This window comes from Cyanistes caeruleus, chromosome 20 (genome assembly GCF_971803275.1).
Source record: "Cyanistes caeruleus chromosome 20, bCyaCae1.hap1.1, whole genome shotgun sequence".
Classification (NCBI taxonomy): domain Eukaryota; kingdom Metazoa; phylum Chordata; class Aves; order Passeriformes; family Paridae; genus Cyanistes; species Cyanistes caeruleus.
The window spans coordinates 1,944,941-1,963,125 of NC_141720.1; the positions used below are offsets into that span (position 1 = coordinate 1,944,941).

Here is an 18,185-nt window from a genome sequence, read left to right on the forward strand (position 1 = left end):
AAAATTGCTCTTTCTTGCCTTGTTGGTGGTTAGCCCCCTCCCTTTTCCCTTCCCTTCCCGTCTGCTCCTTGCCCATAAAGTTAAATATATATTTTTAGGGCAAAGGCTGTATCATTGCACTGATATTTGTTGGTTCCCCTTCGGTCTCCCAGCCCGTTTCTGTTCCTCCTTGGTTTAGCAATGCAAATGCTTCAGGATCTTGTATGTTGGACATTATTATTATTATTATTTTTTCTGTTACAGTTATTTATATAAAAAATAATTTATCAAAAAGGAAAACTTTAAAAAAAAAAAATAATCTAGTCTGTCTTGGAACTTGTTTACCTTGAAATTACTGGAATCTAAATGTTTGAAAGTGTTGAAGCACAAACATGTATCATCTCTGTATATCTGTTCTTCTGTACTAAAGCACTCGAGTGACTAAATAAAAGCGATCTCCATCCCTAGTGCAACTGGGGCTGTGCTGTGCTGCTCCCTGAGGGCCAGGAAAACAGGGAAAAGGCATGGGAAAATATTCCATCCAACCCCAGGGGAGTGGTGATGCCAAACCTCCCCCTAGGAGAGGCTTTGGGAAGGAACAATCAGCACACGAGTCATGGAACCGCGTTTATTTCCTTCAAAAATAGGTGATTTCTTCGTACAAAATACCACCCCAGTGGCTCTGCTGGGCCTTAAAAAATAGGGGACAAGGAAAAGAAAAACATCATTTGGTCCTGGCTACTGCATTTGGGATAATTACCCAAATTTTCTACACGTTCCCATCTGGGGGGAGTCACAGCTTCCAGATTGGGGTGTGGACATGAGCAGAGGAAACTGGAGACACAGAAAACCTCTTTAAAAATTCCCCAAACCTCTTTAAAATCCCCCAAACTGCTTCAAAATCCCCCAAACCGCTTCAAAATCCCCCAAACCCAGCCCTCTGACCCCAAAAAAGGAGGGGACAGCCCCATTCCCAACCCCTCTGGGCTCATCAGGCTCAGGGGGAGCTTGGAAGGCTCCAGACCTGAGTCACTGATGCCTCCCTCCAAAATGTGGGTATTTGTACACCAAATAAAAACAAAAATAAATACGTTTGACACTGGCACTTCAGGTAGGTCCTACAAATAAACACAGGCTGAGGTGCTGGGGGTGCAGCAGGGGGTTTGGCTGGGCCCATCCCAGGAAGAGCTGCCCCAAACACATCCTTTTCCCCAAAAAAATCAGAATTAACTCCTTAGAAACCCAGCTGGGAGGAACAGGGGCTCCACAGGCCCCGCACCCACTTCGGTCTCAGGTGACTTCTCCTTTACCAGCCCAGATTTCCTGAGGATCCTGGGGGGAAAACCTCAAATCCTTCATTTTATTTTGTGCCTGGATGATGCTGTGGATGGCCAGAAAAACCCCACAAATGCCCTAAGGGTTGTGCTGGAAGTGCAAACCAGTATATTTATATATATATGTATCTGTAGAAGGATATATCTATAGAATCAGATACAGATCTGTACGTACACAGATCTATTTATATCTGTCTCTCTAGATATATAACTAGAGATATGTTTATATCTAGATATATCCATTTATAGATACACATATATCACACACATTATAGATCATCAATCAACACTCAGAAGAGTGATTTAGCTCCTTACTAGCTAAAAAAATCACATAAAAAAACACCAAAAAAATGAGTTTCCACAGGGAGGATCCTGCTGGGTTCAAGTCCAAGGGCACAGGGCACAGCCCCCTGAGGAGGCCTAAAGGCTGGGAAAGGGGTGGAAAAGGGAATCCCAGGGGATCCCAGGAGATCCCAGGGAATCCCAGGAGATCCCAGGGAATCCCAGGGGATCCTGGATCCCAGGGAATCCCAGGAGATCCCAGGGAATCCCAGGAGATCCCAGGAGATCCCAGGTATTTCTGCCCACACAGGCACAGAGGTAAAAACAGCTGCCAAGGGAGCTCGACCCACACGAGGTCAGAGCATCCCCAGAAGTGCTCAGGGTGGGGTGGCCACAGGGCCACCCTGGAGGTGCCAGGGGATGGTGCTGGGGGATGCTGGAGACTTCTGCCCACGCCTTCCCCACTCCTGCAGCTTGGGGGGCTCTGGAAAACGGACAGACGGACGGACAAGCCGTGCAGGGAGAGTGGCGAGGAGCCCTCAGAGCCACCTCCAGGAGCCACCTCCAGGAGCCACCTCCAGGAGCCACCTCCAGGAGCCACCTCCAGGAGCCACCTCCAGGAGCCACCTCCAGGAGCCACCTCCAGGAGCCACCTCCAGGAGCCACCTCCAGGAGCCACCTCCAGGAGCCACCTCCAGGAGCCACCTCCGGCCCTGCTGCCCCCAGATTTGGCAGGGGTGACGCTGAGGGGCCCATCCTCCTCCTCCTGCCCCTCACGGGGGTTGGGAGGTGCCAGGGGGCCCCTCAGAAGAGGCAGGAGCCGCGCAGGCCCCGCGCCCGGCCTAGCTCGGCGGCCAGGGCCCGGCTGACGCGGCTGGTGCTCAGCCTGACGCTCTGGGCAGCCTCCACAGCCCGGCTCAGAGAGCGGCTCAGCTCCTCCAGCTCCTCCAGCTCCAGCCTCAGGCAGCGGGGGCGGCCCTGGGGCCGGGGGGGACGCTCTGCAGTGACCCCGAGGGGGACCCCGGCCAGGGCTGGGGCTGAGGTAGGAACTGCTGGGGAGCAGTAGCTGGGAAGGAGAAGGGACACGGGCTCAGTGTTGCTGAGTGCCCCCCACTCCACCCTATTTCCACCCCACAGCACCATCCCCTAAACACAGCTCCCCCCTCCCCAGAGCAGCCGGTGGCCGTGTCACCCCATTGCCACCGGCAAACCAGCGGATCCCTGAGGTGGGGACAGTCCCTCCTGGGTTCCCCCTCCACCCCTGGGGGATGCTGATCCCCCCTGAGCCCCCTCCCAGCCCCAGGGCATCCTTACAGCACGGAGGGCACGTAAGGCACGAGGGGGACGGGTGCCAGGCAGACGGTGGCGGTGGTGGCGGCAGGGGTGGCTGCCAAGTACCAAATTCCCGGTTGCTCCAGCTTCTCAGCTCCAGCGTGGGTGGCACAGGAGCCACCATGGCCACGCTCTGCTGCGGGGAGGAAGGTGGTTAGGTGTCCCCAGGGGGGGTTAGGTGTCCCCAGGGGTTGTGCCAGCTCCAGGTGACATCACCCCCTGTGCCACAGCTGGGTGGGAACAGTCCCCTGGCATTGTCAGGGGGCTGAGGGTGTTCCCTGTCCCAGCAGCCAGGACGTGTCACCCGTGTCACCCACCGGCTGTGGCTCTGTCCCTGCTGCCCGGCACAGAGGGGCCCGTGGGTGCCTGGCAGGTGGGGCAGGATGTCCTCCTCAGGGTGCTGTGCCGGGGCTGCCGGGGGGCATCGCCTCCCCCAAATCCAGCTGTGGAGAGAGGAAATCGGGAATGCCCCGTGCAGAGCCAGCCTGGGATGGTTGGGAAGAGCTGAGGGGTTCAGGGGGGGCTGAGAGATGGGAGGGGTGGCTTTCTCTGCAGGGAAAGGGGGCTGGGGACAGTTCCTGGTGACACCAGGGACCCCAGGGTACCCCAGGTGTTTCTGCCCACACTGGCACAGACAAACACAGATGCCAAGTAAGGTCTGACCTGTGCAGGACCCACACGAGGTCAGGGCATCCCCAGAGCTGCCCAGGTTGGTCCCCTTGGGGGACAGTGGGGTCTGGCCAAAGGACAGTGGGGAGAGCCTCAGGCCATGAGGAATGGGTTTGTCTGTCCCCTCCCTAATTAATTATTAATTAATTAAGGTCATTAGCAGCCGTTAGGGGTGGTAGGGAAGGCTGGAAGGGGCTGGGGGCCACTCACCTGATGCCATCCTGCTCCTGTGACATCGGGGACACCCCGAGGTGCCCGGCTCTCCTCGGGGTGCCGGGGTGGCGCGTGGTGTCCCCGCCTGGTACCGTGTCCCTGCCAGACCCCAGCGTCAGCACGGCCAGGGTCCCCACGGTGAGGATGGCCGCCTTCAGCCCCACCACCGGCTGCCACCAGCACTCACCTGTGTACTGTCCCCGAAGTGTCACCGGCCCCGGGAGCTTCCCAAGGTGTTTCCGCAGGGCGGGGGGTGCCCGGGGCCCGGCGGGGCAGGGCTCTGACTCGGAGGCTGCGGCAGAGGATGGGGAAGCTGGGTGGGATCCGCTGGAGCCGAGCTCTGGACCTGCAGGACCCGCCCTGGACTGAGCACTGAGGGGTCCATGGGGCCACCTGGTGCCCGCGGTCCTGCAGCCCCGGAACATCCCGCTGTCCCCTCTGTCCCCACCCTGGTGCGGTCACACTTACCGAGCTCCAGCTCTGGCCTGTCCCGGGGCAGCGATGCTGATCTCTCCCTCCTCCTGGCTGTGACCCCGGGGGCCACCCTGCCCCGCCCCGGGGGGCTCGGGTCCCTGCAGAGGGGACAGAAATGCTGTCACCACCCGCTCCCAGCAGGCTGGCAGTGCCCTCGAGCCAAACCCCTCCCTGGTCACAGCAGAGATGGGGACAGGCTGAGGCTGGGGGTGTCCCCCCTCTGTCCCCTACACCCCTAAGGGATGTCACCTACCCCGAGGGTGCTGCGTCCTGTGGGGACGATGTTCCGCTGGTCCCCGGCTGCCTCCTGGCCGGGGTGGCTCGGGGAGCGGCTTTTCCCTCGGGACAGCTGCGGGAGAGGTGCAGGCTCTCCTCCAGCCGCAGCCGCAGCCGCCACACCTCGTCCTGCAGCGCCCGGATGGCCTGGCTGCCCCGGGACAGAGGTGACACTGAGCTCGGGGGGCTGCAGCCAGCAGGGACCCCAGCGGTGCTGGGTGTCCTGGGGGAGATCAGCAGCCCCTCCCAGGTCCCACATCCCCACCACCAGCCCTGCAGCTCTGACGCTCCCCAAAACCAAGCCTGGGGCAGTGTCCAGTGGGTGACTTTGGGGGGTCCCTGTGTCACCCAGGGGGGTCTGGCCTGGTTTGGGGCGCTGGGGACACAGCCACTCACTCTCGCTGCAGACGGGAGCCCAGCAGGTCACAGTGAGCCGGGTCGAGGGACGGCAGGTCGGGGGACAGGAGGGTGGGGGATGGCGTTTCGGGGGATGGCAGGGGGCTGCTTGGGCTCCTGGCCATGGCTGGGGGGTGGCCACCGGCGCTGGCACAGCTCCTGTCTCCCACCTCCGAGTCCGAGCGAGCTGGGAAGGAAGGGGAGCACAGAGAGCTGAGATCCCAGAGCAGAGATGGGGACACACAAGGACCTCTGGGAACCCCATAAACCAGAGCCACAGAGCCAGGGTCCCCCCAGATCTCTCTCCCTGGCCAAGTCCCGTGTACTCACTGCCATCAGCGTCGGGGTCCGGCCCCACCTCGCTGCCTGCGCCCTCCCAGCGAGGAGGGGAACTGCTCTGTGAGGGGCTGCTGGGGGGCAGCCGGGGCCCCCCTGTGCCCCCCGAGGGGTAGATGCCCATCAGGGCTGTCTCAGAGGGAAGCGGGGTCTTCTCTCTCTTGCGAGGCGCACGGAGCCCGCTGGGGATGGGCACGGAGGGTCCCAGCGGAGTCCTGGGGAAGGGACGGGTCATGCGGGCAGCCCCCAGGGTGAGCACAGGGGCTGCACATCTCCAGCCCCGCCAGAACCCTGCTCCCCACACCCCCAATGCCTCTCCCGCCATCCCTGCTCCTCTTCAATCCCCCAGAGCCCGCAGGCAGAGCGGGATCCCCGCAGGCAGGGCCGTACCCCGGGCCGGGGGGATGATGCTCGGGGGTGCGCACGGGAGGGGACACCCTGCTGGCCTCCGAGCCCACGAAGCCGCTGTCGGTCTCCGGGGACACGATGCGCTGCTCCTGCAGAGGCACGGGAGGGCAGGATGGGTGCCCAGCACCCCGGGAGGCTCTGGGGGTGCTCTCAGCTGGGGACCCGCAGGGACAGGGACTCACCTTGTGGGAGCCGTGCTGGGTGGCAGCGCTGCCTGTCCCGCTGCTGCGGAGGGACAGGGGCACCTGTGGTGGCCCAGGGACCACCAGGGGGGGCTTGGCAGAGGCCGGTGGCTCCTCAGCAGTGGCAGGGGAGGGGTGGCCCCGTGTCCCCCCCAGGTTCGGGGGTCCTCTGGGGGAAAGCGTGGCAGCTCTTCTCTCCGGGAGGTGCCTGTGGGGAGGGGATGGAGCAGGAATGACGGGGCAGAGCAACCCCAGCCGTGGGGAAATGTCCTGCTCCAGCTCTCCCATGGACGCCGTTAACTGAGATAAAACTGGAGCCCCTGATGGCAAACCTCCTGCTCACCCCTGCTGGGGGACTCGACAGCACTTACACGGGCGAGGTCTCGAGGCTGGGCCCCTCCTCGAGTGACCGTGTCCTGCCAGGGACCTTGCTGGGGCCACTGTCCCCTGCGGTGGGTGCAGCCACCTCCTCCTGGGACCCGCTCTCCGCCAGGCTCAGCTGCTCCAGGCTCAGCGACTCCGGCAAGGACTTGAAGTGTTTGTACCTGTGGGAGCCGCGGGCAGGAGCGGGTGGGTTTGGGGACATGCTCCGTGTCCCCCCTGCCCCGCTCTGAGGGCACTCACTGCTCCAGCAGGTCCCCAAAATCCTCCTCCACTCGGCGCTGCTTGTGCCAGAGGGGCCAGGGCAGCCCCCCTGCCACCTCCTCGCTGTCCCCCGATGTCCCCCGAGGACCCTCCACCAGCGCAGGGCTCTGTGGGCACAGCAGAAGGGGCTGAGAGAGGCGACTCCCCCCAAACGCAGCGGGGTGGGGAAGCCTCGCACCCCCAGCTCACCTCGGGGTGCGGGGAGCGTGAGGCGGGCGGTGGGGACGGGGCTGGGGGGCAGCGGGGCTGCGGGGGGGGCTGAGCCAGGGGCTGCCGCCTGTCCCCCGCCTCCAGCCGCTCCTTCAGCCCCTCCAGGCGCAGCCCCAGGCGGTAAATCTCCCCTTCCAGCGCCCTGCAAGACACCAGCCATCAGTGCGGGGGGACAGCGACGCCCGGGGACTCTCCGGGGGCTCTGGGGCAGGGGCCGAGCACGTACCGGTCAGGATCAAAGCCCCCCGCAGCCTCCGGGAGCTGCTGCCGGCCCCGCAGGTATTCCCGCTCCAGCGCATCCTGCGCGTCCTTCAGCATCCTCATCCTCTGCGGCACAAGGGAGCGGGGTCCGAGCCTGTCCACTGCAGCCCGGCCACCGCCACCCCCCCTGCTCCTGCTGCCCCCCGGGCTGGGCTCCGGGAGGGGCTGACGCACCTGGAGCTGCTCCGGGGCTGGGAGGCTCCCTGCACGCGTCCAGCTTTCGAAAGCTTCCACCTGGCCGGGATTGTACGGGCTGAGGCCTTCCTTCCTTCCTTCCTTCCTTCCTTCCTTCCTTCCTTCCTTCCTTCCTTCCTTCCTTCCTTCCTTCCTTCCTTCCTTCCTTCCTTCCTTCCTTCCTTCCTTCCTTCCTTCCTTCCTTCCTTCCTTCCTTCCTTCCTTCCTTCCTTCCTTCCTTCCTTCCTTCCTTCCTTCCTTCCTTCCTTCCTTCCTTCCTTCCTTCCTTCCTTCCTTCCTTCCTTCCTTCCTTCCTTCCTTCCTTCCTTCCTTCCTTCCTTCCTTCCTTCCTTCCTTCCTTCCTTCCTTCCTTCCTTCCTTCCTTCCTTCCTTCCTTCCTTCCTTCCTTCCTTCCTTCCTTCCTTCCTTCCTTCCTTCCTTCCTTCCTTCCTTCCTTCCTTCCTTCCTTCCTTCCTTCCTTCCTTCCTTCCTTCCTTCCTTCCTTCCTTCCTTCCTTCCTTCCTTCCTTCCTTCCTTCCTTCCTTCCTTCCTTCCTTCCTTCCTTCCTTCCTTCCTTCCTTCCTTCCTTCCTTCCTTCCTTCCTTCCTTCCTTCCTTCCTTCCTTCCTTCCTTCCTTCCTTCCTTCCTTCCTTCCTTCCTTCCTTCCTTCCTTCCTTCCTTCCTTCCTTCCTTCCTTCCTTCCTTCCTTCCTTCCTTCCTTCCTTCCTTCCTTCCTTCCTTCCTTCCTTCCTTCCTTCCTTCCTTCCTTCCTTCCCTTCCTCCCTTCCTCCCTTCCTCCCTTCCTCCCTCCCTCCCTCCCTCCCTCCCTCCCTCCCTCCCTCCCTCCCTCCCTCCCTCCCTCCCCTCCCAGCACCCCAGAACGCTTCCCCTCCCCACAGCCCCCTCCTGCAGCATCTCCCCCAATCCCTACAATCCAGAGCCCCCCGCATTTGTCCCCAGCACCTCCCCAGCCTATCCCTACAGCCCCCCCAGAACTCCCCCAAATCTCCTCCCTGCTGCCCCACCTCTGCAGCCCTCACAGCCCCCTTCCCCACCAGCCCTTCTCCATGGAGCCCCCCCGAAGCCCCCCTGCTCACCTGCGCCTGCAGCCTGCGGCTCTGGCCCGCCAGGGCCCGGGTGAGCCTCGGCCCGGGGCAGCAGCACGGCCCGGGACAGCTGGGGCAGCTGGGGCAGCCCCCCCCGGGCACAGGAGGGGAGCGAGGTTGGGGTGACCCCTCCGGCTGTGACGGCCCCGGGGCTGCAGCGGCGAGAAAACACGAGGACGAGTGACACGGCAGCCGCGTGGGGAAGGGGCTGTGGGGGAGCGTCCCCCAAAAGCGGGCAGGGGACACGGATCAACACACCTGCCCCTGGCGAGGCCGGGGCTGTGGCCGTGCCGAAAGCCGCTGTCCGTGCCCGCGGGATGCTGAGGGTCATCACTCGGCTCCCGGTGGCCACGGTGGCCACGGCGAGGCTGCGGCTGGGCTGCGGCGGCTCGGAGAACAGGCTCACCTGGGCAGGGAGAGCGGCTTTGGGCAGGCAGCCCGCACCCCGAGCCGCCCACCGTGCCCCGGGGCACCCTGAAGCACCTCACGGGCACCGCAGGTGGCTGGGCTGAAGGTGGGGACACGCGTGCGGGGGTCGGCTGGCACAGCCCTGCCTCAGTTTCCCCACCCACGCACAGGGCACAGGGCGGGAGGTGGCAGAGGTGACACGGGGACGCGCTTCCTGCCATCTCAGGGACGTGTCCCGACATTCCGGGGACAATCCGGCTCAGCCGCCGGCCTGGCACGGAGGGGACCCTGCCAGGAGAGGGGGGCGCGGTGGCCCCCAGGCTGCTGTGGCTTCAGCTCCCGCTCTCCCCGGGCTGGGACCGCTCAACCGCAACTCCCCGGGAGGAGGAAGAGGAGGAAGCCACAAGAAATAACGTCAGGGAGGGGGGAGCAGAGGGGGGTACCCCCTTCCCCCACCCACCCTGGCGCCCAGGCGCAGCTGGTCGATGGTGTTCTCAGCCTCGGCGTACTTGGTCAGCAGCTTGTGGTAATCGTCCTGCGGGGAGGGGACACCAGTGGGTGCCAGCACCCGGCACGGGGTGGGTGCACAAACCCCCTCTCCCAAGCACACAAAGCTGCAGGTGTGACCCCCGTTTCTCTGCGTGGGGAGAGCCCCCCTCTCCTCCCAGGGGGACAAACACCCTGAGGGTGACGAGCTCAGGGAGGGTGACGGCCACCCCGGGGGGACATGAGCATCCAGCCTGAGCGCTGCCACATCCCTGCTCCTTCCTTCCTGCCGGGAAGGGGTGACCAGCACCAAACCCCCACTGGTGTCCCACAGACAGCGACACCCCCGTTTCCCCCGCAGCCCCTCTCTGGCTGTAGGGGGGGAGCTGAGCGGTACCTGCAGCTGCTGCACCAGCGCCGTGGCTTGTCTGGGCGACCTGAACTCCTGCGGCAGCCCGGCCGTGCTGGGGGGCTGCGGGGACACCCCCTCCCCGCTGCTCAGCAGCACCTCCCGGACGATTTCTGCCGGGGATTTGAAGGCGATGGGGCCGCGGGGGCGGGCGGGCAGCACCCGGCCCCGGGGTGGGCGATAGCTCTGGTCGAACTTCACCCGCGCCTCCACCTTGGAGAGGTCGGGCAGGGGGTGGTTGAGGCGCCCTCGGCCGTACTGGGTGCCCTCGGTGCCCGTTCCCGGGGGATCCCTCGTCCCCTTGCCGCCCGTTCGCCTCCGGGGGCTCAGGGACCGCGACTGCCGGGCGGGCCTGGGGGGCACCACCGCGGGCACCGCTTTCTTGGGCACTCGGGATCTGTCGTGCCCTTGGAGTGCCGAGGGATTCCCGGTGGGTGCCAAGCCAGCGGTGGCGGGGGCTGGCATCCCTGTGCCGGCTTTCCGGGGCTCGGGGACACGCTCGGGGCTGGGCTCAGCGGTGGAGAGGTGCAGGGGGAGGCTCCGTCTCGGGGTCCACTCCTGCCTGTGCCCCCCGATGCTGTCCCCGGCCGTGCCCCAGCCCCGGGGCTGGCGGGACGGGGTGGCAGGGCCAGGGCTGGTGTCCGACAGCCCCGAGGTGTCCCCCCCGTCCGTGCTGCAGCCCCGGGGCTGGCAGAGAGCCCGGCTGTCCCTCAACGCCTCGGGGCTGCCGCTGGAGCCCGAGCCCCAGCGGCCCCTCGGGGACAGCTCGGGGTAGGGCTCCCCATCGCTCTCCGCCCCCCAGGTCCCCTCGTCCCCCCCGGAGCTGCCCCGCTCCTCATCCTCATCCTCCTCGGCCGGGTCCTGCCGCGGGTGCCAGCGCCCCTCCTCTGCCGGGGACCCCTCCTCCAGGTCCTCACTGTCACCTGCAAAACAGCGGCACCGCTGTCGCCACCCAGACCCAGCCGGTGTCCCCGGTGTCCCCCCGCAGCCCCCCTTGGCTCAGCGGCTCCCGGGACATTTGGGACCACCCCTTTTGGGCAGGGGGGAGGGCAGGACTCACCCCACGGTGGGCTCCTGGCACCCTCCCCCAGGCCGATGACTCCATCCTCGTCCATCCGCTTTTCAAAGTCGTCTTCTTCCTCCTCCTCCTCCTCCTCCTCCTCCTGCTCCTGCTCCTGCTCCTGCTCGGCCGGCGGGCGCGGCAGCTCTGTTTGTGTCCAGCGCAGCCATGGTGCCGGGCTGGCCATGGCCACGGGCCCGTCACTTGTGTCGCTTCATGGCCCGGCGGCGGTGGCGGCGGGCTGGGGACCTCCTTGTCGCGAATGTAGGTCACAGCATCGCCGCCGCGTCCTGGGGGGGCCGGGGAGAGGGAGGGATGCTCAGCGGGACATGGTGGGCTCTGTTTGAGGTGTCTCCCCCACGCTGGCAGGGTCCTGTCCCCCAAATCCCGGGGCCAAGAGCAAACCCCAGTGACGGGGGGGGCACCCTCGGATCAGACCACCCCGCTGTGAATCCCACCACGAAATCTCCCTGCCACATCTCCCCCAGCTGTGGGGTCCTCGTGGGGAAGGAGCCCCTCAGGGCCACCCCAAAAATTTTGTTTCCCCCTGGGGACATCCAGCAGTGCTGGGGAGGCAGGAGCACCCCAAAGACCCCTGTGGATGTGGGGGCTGACAGACAGAGGGATCACAGCAGACACACAAATTCCACTGATGATCCCAAAGCATGAGCTTCCCCCTCACCCCCACCCGGGGTTTCCATCAGCAGCCGTAGAAATGCCGGATGCCAAAACCCCAAATGTGGGGTGTGGCAAGAAAGGCCACGGGGTTTTCCGACCAACGTCCCCTCTGCTGGATTTGAGCCCCATAAACCCGAATTTTGGCTTGGGGGGCCAAACCAGGCACCCCCAGCCCCATGCAGGGGACACTCACCCTCTACCAGCAGCCCCAGAGCATCCCCATCACCGTGACCCCATGGGGAGTCCTTCCGAGCACCCCAAAACCTTCTTGTGCCAGTGAGGCAGCCGAGCTTTTGCAGAAGGAGGAAATGATGTTTCCTGCAAGTTTGCAGGTGGCCACAAAAGTTTTAACCCCATCCAGCCCTGCGCAGTGGGGGCTGAACCCTTCTCCCGCAGCATTTTCCATCAAAACCTTTATTTTTTAATCCAGTTCAGAGCAAAATGCTGTGGGAAGAGAGGGGAGGGAGATCCCTGGGACCACCAGCAGTTGGTCCAAAAAACATCGGCATGAGGATCTTCCACCAGACCTGAAATGAAGCTTTAAAACCCCAAAATTCAGGCAGGTGGATCCCATCCTTGGAAACCTGCCCAGATTGCCAAAGGGAGGGTCCAGCTGGCCCCATCCTGGGGTGCTGCTCACAGTCCTGGGGATGCTGTGGCTGTACCCAGGCGCTGTCTTGGCACATCCACAGACAACCAATTAAGCCAGCTTGTTACTGGGTAATTAGTGGCACGCAGAAGACAGTTTGATGGGCTAATGAAACCACAGCACAGTCCCTGGGGTGGCTGCTCTTAGCCAGAGGGTGCTGCGGTGATTTTGGGGTGCTGCTGGCTTGGGGATGGTGGTGAAGAGGACTAAACCTATCCACAGCACCCACATGCTCTGGGAAAAGTCCTCTCATCCACTCCCAAGCCTCAGATCAGCAAATTCCTTGGGTGTTTGTGAGGTCTGAGGTTATTTTCCAGCCCCACCTGTCATCAAGGGCATCATCCTTGCACTCCCAGTTCTGCCTGCATCCTTGGGGCATTGCAGGCAGGAGCAAACCCCAAAGCATCCCTTAGGGTCTTGCAAACCTCCCGGGGGCTTTGCATGAGGTTTTTCCCCCACACACCGAGTGGATAACTCCATTCTCCACACCTGGAGATGCTCCAAAGCTTCTCCTGTCACTGGGGAGGATGGGGCTGCCCAAGGGATTCCTCAGACCCTGAGCTACTGAACCCAAAGAGGGATTTTAGCTGGGATGTTTCCAGCCCCAAGACCTTACACATATCCCAGAGAACCCCACCGAAGTGCCTCCCATCCCACCTCGAGCCCTGCAGGATCCCAGGGCGATGAGGAGCCCCAAACACCACACCCAGGATTCCCAGAGGGAGAGTTCTGGGTGAAAGGAGCCTGGAATTCCTTGGGATAAAGGGTGTTAAAACATTCCCAACCCATTTCTGGTGTTTCTTTAATCCCATCCCCGCCAAGGGATGGGGATTTTGCATCTCCTGAAGGAGGCCATGCCTAACCCACGTGCCACTGGCTGTCACCCCTTTTCTTCAGCTTGGTTCCCACGTGCACAACCCACAGCAGCTGCAGTCTGCAGGATCCACTTCCAAACCCAGCCACATTTATTGCTTTCCCAGAAAGGCCCTCTGCTGATGGTCACAGTGGCAAGAATAACAAATCTCACATTCTTTTCCCCCCTCTAAGTGATTTTCTCACTGTTATGGGAGCACAGAAAAGCTTGAAAAATGATGTGGCTTCGTGCTCAGTAGCCACAAATCAAACAGAAACAATCCCAAATGTGCAGAAATATATCCATGTATTTAAGTTCTCCTCTTTGAAAGCCAGGATTTTTGCAACAGGCAACCCAAAAAAGAGCTAAAAAAGAAACTTAAAAACCTCAGCTAGAAAACCCTGAACCAAATTCAGCATCAGCTCCTCAACCCTTCCTGCCCTGCAAGCCTGGGCTGTCCCAAATGGTGGCTCAGGGCAGAGGTGCTGAGCTGAGGGAGGGATGCTCCCAGCAGTGCTGCCTGTCCCTGCCCGCAGCTCCAAACCCCCCGATCCTTCCGGCAGGCAGAGATCCCATCTCTGTCGCACTCCCTGTCCCCTGGGAAAGGCGGAGGAGCGAGGCTGAGCCCGCCCAGCTCATTACACGTGTGGGGCAGGGATGCAGCAGCAATCAAGGCCAGCACGAAGCCATCGCGGCTCCGGGGGTTTATCGGCGGTGACAGCAGAGGAGACAGGAGCATCCTCCGCCCCAGGGCTCGCTCGGTGACAGGGAAGGGGGGGACAGGGCTGCTGTCACTCTGCCTTCACTGCCTTGTCAGCCCCGGGCAGAGCTGGGGGGATGGGGGGCTCTAAACCCCACACCCCACATCCCCTGAGCGATGTGGGATCACTCTCCTCCCCCGTGTCCCAAAAACCCACGCTTAAAGCCCCCCCTGCACATCCGTGCCCGTCTGGGACGCAGGGGGGGCTTAACCCCCGTCCCAGGCAAGGGATGGATATTCTGCATCTCTTTTGAAGGTTTTTGGAGGTTTGAAGGAAGCCAGAACGGCCTGGGGCCGAGACTTGGCAAGGGATGTCTGCGCTCCAGGAGGGAGAAATTCCTCGTGTATAAACCCTTTTTTAAAGCCCACAGAGCCCCGTTTTTATAGGCATGAAAGAGGGCAGAGAAGCGGAAACGCTGCGTTCTTAGTTCGCATTATTTCCTACTAGAACAAGGGCGGGACCATCACAGTGAGGAAGAGCCTGACAAACCTCCCTGCTCCTCTGAAAGCACACGCGTGTCACCATCACTCCAAAGCCCACGTGTCACCCCAATTCCAGCGGCTGGAGGGGCCACGTCCCCCCCTCCCAGCCCCCCATACTGGCACCAAAACCCCGTGGAAATGTCCTTTTTCCATCAGCTGCACAGAATCAAAGCCTCACGGCAGGACAGCTCCTCTTTCCCACCTCCTCCCCGGCACACGGAGCCTCCTGGACACCGCAGGGCTGAAGCCAAGGGGGCGGGTGGCCCTAATGATGAAGGACAGCCTTAATCCCCGTCTGGAGAGCGCTGCCGCTGTCCCCGAGCCACAGCCGGTGGCACCCAGATCCCTTCTTAGCACAGGGGACACGGCCGGCCAGATTGCGCTGGGCTGAACCAGCTTCTCCGGGCAGCCCCGACCTCTCACAGCAAAGAATTTCCCCCCAGTCTCCCACCTAACCCTGCTCTTGCTTAGTTTGAAGCCATTCTTTATGTCCTGTCCCTCCATCCCTTGTCCAAAATCCCTCTCCAGCTCTCCTGGAGCCCCTGGGAGCGGCTCTGAGGTCTCCCTGGAGCTTTTTCATCCCCGGCCGTGCTCTCCGGCTGCCCTTGACCATTCCGAAGCGATTTCAGCCGTGCCCGGAGGGTACCGAAATGCTGCGGCTGAGCACGGGACACCAGGAGCACGGCTGCCCTTTAAATCAAACACGGAACTGAAGCCGAACGCTGCCCCGGCCACTTCCCCGGAGGAGCCCCGCAGGCTCCGCCGAGCCCCGGCCGTGCCTCTCCGCCGCCTCCGCAGCCCTGACGGAACTCTCCCGGAATCCTCCGGCCCCGGCGGGGAGGAGGCGCCGCCAGAAACAAAACTTATGGCAAGTTTCCTCGGGGCCACGGAGGCTGCGATGGCGTGGGGAGGACACGCCTCGGCCAGGAGCGGTGTGTCCCGCATCCCCCCGGTGTGTCCCGCATCCTCCCGGTGTGTCCCGCATCCCCCCGGTGTGTCCCGCATCCCCCCGGTGTGGATCCCCCCGGTGTGTCCCGCATCCTCCCGGTGTGTCCCGCATCCTCCCGGCGTGTCCCGCATCCTCCCGGTGTGTCCCGCATCCTCCCGGTGTGTCCCGCATCCTCCCGGTGTGGATCCCCCCGGTGTGTCCCGCATCCCCCCGGTGTGTCCCGCATCCTCCCGGTGTGTCCCGCATCCCCCCGGTGTGTCCCGCATCCCCCCGGTGTGTCCCGCATCCCCCCGGTGTGTCCCGCATCCCCCCGGTGTGTCCCATGCCCTCGGCCGCAGGGACCCCGCCGGGGCTGGGGGTTCCCCCGCTCCGCCCAGGGACCCCAAGCAGCCCCGGTTCCGAGCCAGCCCTGCCCGAGGGGGCTCAGCAGAGCCGGGAGCTCTGGATGCGGCCCCGGGATGGGGCCCGCGGGCTGTGCCTCCAGCTCTGCCTCCGGGGGCCCTCTCCTTCCTTCCAGCTGCAGCGGGCGGCTCGCAGGGAGCAGCCGAGCCATTCCCACCCGTCCCCGGGCACAGCTGGGGCACAGCTGGGGCACATCTGGCCCGAGGGCATCGCTGGAGAAGCGCCCTCGGCCCCGCGCGCTGCCCACCTGTAGGGAGGGCCCGGCCGGCGCCTCCTCGGCCGGCGCTGGGCGGCTCCGGTTCTGATCCCGATGCCGCTCCCGGTTCTGATCCCGGTCCCAATCCCGGTCCCAATCCCGGTCCCGATCCCGGTCCCGATCCAGCCCCGGCCCGGCCCCGCCGGACAAAAGCGCGGCCCGCGGCGCCAGGGGGCGTGGCCTCCTCTCATTAGCATACCAGCCGCGCTCCGCCAATCCGCGCGCGGAGAGGGAGGTCGTTAGCATAAATCCCTCCCACCCCTTATTTACATGTCCCGCTGCTGACAGCCAATCAGAGGCGCGGATGAGCGGTACTCATTGGCATAATTTATGCAGCGCGGGCACCCCCTGGCGGGGCGCTGCCCATTGGCGGGATCCCGTGGGATTGAATGGGATGGGATGGGATCCATGGGATGGGATGGGATCCATGGGATAGGATCCATGGGATGGGATGGGATCCATGGGATCCATGGGATGGGATGGGATCCATGGGATAGGATCCATGGGATGGGATGGGATCCATGGGATGGGATCCATGGGATGGGATGGGATCCATGGGATGGGATGGGATCCATGGGATAGGATCCATGGGATGGGATGGGATCCATGGGATCCATGGGATGGGATGGGATCCATGGGATAGGATCCATGGGATGGGATGGGATCCATGGGATCCATGGGATGGGATGGGATCCATGGGATGGGATCCATGGGATGGGATGGGATCCATGGGATGGGATGGGATCCATGGGATCCATGGGATGGGATCCATGGGATCCATGGGCTGGGATGGTATGGGTGACCCCCAGACATCCTTGACAGGGACTGAGATGAGGATGGGGAAGGGAATGCGGTAGGAATTGCAATGGGAAAGAATGAGGTGGGATGGAATGAAATGGGGATAGGACTGGGAATGGGATAGGATGGGAATTAGGACTGGATGGAGCAAGGATGGGACCGGGCTGACACAGAGCATCCCCTCTCAGCCCACCACTCCCACCCACCCTGGAAAGCTCCCAGGATATTAGGGAAAGTATCCTGGCATCCCTGCCCCTTCCTACCCCTTCATGCCAGCCCCAAAGCACCCCCCGAGCGCAGCCTTTTTTCTACCCTGATAGATTTATTGAAAAATTAAAAGCACAAGCTCTGTATATATAAATACGACGACACTGCCAGCGATTTACAAGGCCTCCGGTTGCTCTCTCTGCATCCCCACCCGTGGCTGGTGCCACCCACCCGGGCACCTTGGGGACCACCCAAGGGAGCGGCAACCCCCCGAACCTCCCTCCAGCCCGAGCCACGGGCCCACCTTGCTCTGTGTGTGGCACTCAAATGACAGCGGGGACACCCAGACTGTGCTGTCCTGCCCTGCTGAGGGGGACAGGACGTTCCCCACCCCAGAGAGGAGAGGGATGGAGGCTCCGAGGGATGTGCCCGTTCTCAGCCTGCCCTACCCGGGCAGCGAGCCCGCAGCGGGCGCGGGGACAGCTGGGGACAAGCTGGGGGTGTCTGCGCGTGCGGACTGCGGGACGCTGCTGTCACACCTCGTCCTTCATCCCCATCCCAGGGCTCCCCACCCGCCCAAACCCCGCTCCTAAAGGGCGACGTTGAATTCTGTGACCAAGAAATCGATGTAGTCCTTTTCCTTCAGCTTAAAGGCCTCAGCGATGATCCGGGCGGCTTCCCGGTGCTCTTTTCCTCGGAGTCCTGTGCCGTTCACCTCCAAAATGACGTGTCCCACCTTCAGCTTCCCGCAGTTGTGTGCCGAGCCCCCCCGCTGCAGGAGAGAGAGGGGTCAGCTCATGCTCCCACCGCTCCCTGCATCAAAAAAACCTGGGAGATATTTCATATCCGACATGATGGATGTGAAATGTTGTTTCACTTTTTGGAAAGAGGGGATGAATTTGGCTTCCCCCCTGCTTGCTCCTGGAGCGTGATGCCAGCTGGGATGGCCAAGAATAACCACGGCAGAGACGGCTCTGCTTTTTTTTGCTGTAAATAACTTGAATTTTGCCCCAAGTAAACAGCAAACACGAAGACAGCTCCAGAGGGCTCGGCTCCCTGGCTCCCATCCACCATTCCCCCTCCTCAATCCTCTGTCTGGCAGTTTCCAGACATCTGGAGACAGCAGCCAAGCTTTCAGGGCTGCCCTGATCCCCTCGGAGATGTCTGGAGCAAACAGCTGGCTCCCAGGAGATGTGTTCAGGGATGGGATCATCCACAGGACACAGACATGGCCCTCAGCAGAACGGTGCCTGGGGAGGTGTAAGGGGGGACAAACCCCCAAACTCCCCCTGGCCACGGCTCAAGGGCTCTCCCCAGCCTGCCCAGGGGGGAGAGGGATGGGATGTGCACGGAGCTGTCCCTACCTGGATGGTGACGATGCGGGGCAGCGGCTGCCGCGTGTTCGCGCCGCCCTCGATGGCGATGCCCAAGGTGGGAGCGCTCTTGGACACCCGGATCAGACACGACGTGGGCTCCAGGAGCCCTGGCTGTGGGGACAGATGGCAGCACT

General features: G+C 62.8%; 2 protein-coding genes across 6 annotated transcripts in view; both read right to left on the bottom strand.

Moving 5' to 3' along the window:
* Positions 1 to 593: 593 nt before the first annotated feature.
* Positions 594 to 10,914, bottom strand: AKNA (AT-hook transcription factor). 4 transcript variants are annotated; one of them, XM_086857898.1, is made up of 21 exons: positions 10,641 to 10,914; positions 9,569 to 10,503; positions 9,146 to 9,220; positions 8,536 to 8,683; positions 8,269 to 8,429; positions 7,172 to 7,231; positions 6,963 to 7,063; positions 6,716 to 6,878; positions 6,506 to 6,633; positions 6,253 to 6,426; positions 5,882 to 6,089; positions 5,682 to 5,788; positions 5,286 to 5,506; positions 4,956 to 5,142; positions 4,537 to 4,710; positions 4,278 to 4,381; positions 3,997 to 4,101; positions 3,807 to 3,908; positions 3,245 to 3,370; positions 2,910 to 3,060; positions 594 to 2,661 (listed from the first exon to the last, which is right to left on the bottom strand). In XM_086857898.1, exons 1-21 carry the CDS (start codon positions 10,825 to 10,827, stop codon positions 2,400 to 2,402), a joined length of 3,879 nt encoding a protein of 1,292 aa, XP_086714024.1. In that variant the 5' UTR covers positions 10,828 to 10,914; the 3' UTR covers positions 594 to 2,399. The 4 variants fall into 4 exon arrangements, with proteins under 4 accessions (XP_086714024.1, XP_086714023.1, XP_086714022.1 ...); XM_086857897.1 differs by having other exon boundaries at positions 2,910 to 3,063; XM_086857896.1 differs by having other exon boundaries at positions 3,997 to 4,155.
* Positions 10,915 to 16,770: 5,856 nt separating this feature from the next.
* The window catches only part of WHRN (whirlin), a 40,937-nt gene continuing 39,522 nt past the window's right edge, over positions 16,771 to 18,185 (bottom strand). For both annotated transcript variants that reach the window (XM_086858169.1, XM_086858170.1), the window contains 2 exons: positions 18,040 to 18,162; positions 16,771 to 17,447 (listed from right to left, as the gene is read on the bottom strand). In XM_086858169.1, coding sequence (XP_086714295.1) covers positions 17,265 to 17,447; positions 18,040 to 18,162 — 306 coding nt within the window. In that variant the 3' untranslated portion in view covers positions 16,771 to 17,264. The remainder of the gene's footprint in view (positions 17,448 to 18,039; positions 18,163 to 18,185) is intronic.

Excerpts from the sequence above, each read along its gene's own strand:
- AKNA (XM_086857895.1), bottom strand. The coding sequence starts at position 10,827 with ATGGCCAGCCCGGCACCATGGCTGCGCTGGACACAAACAGAGCTGCCG. Across the intron at positions 7,232-8,268 it reads GCCGCAGGCTGCAGGCGCAG|GTGGAAGCTTTCGAAAGCTG; the intron begins GTGAGCAGGGGG and ends AATCCCGGCCAG. Across the intron at positions 4,382-4,536 it reads CAGGACGCAGCACCCTCGGG|GGACCCGAGCCCCCCGGGGC; the intron begins GTAGGTGACATC and ends TCCCCTCTGCAG.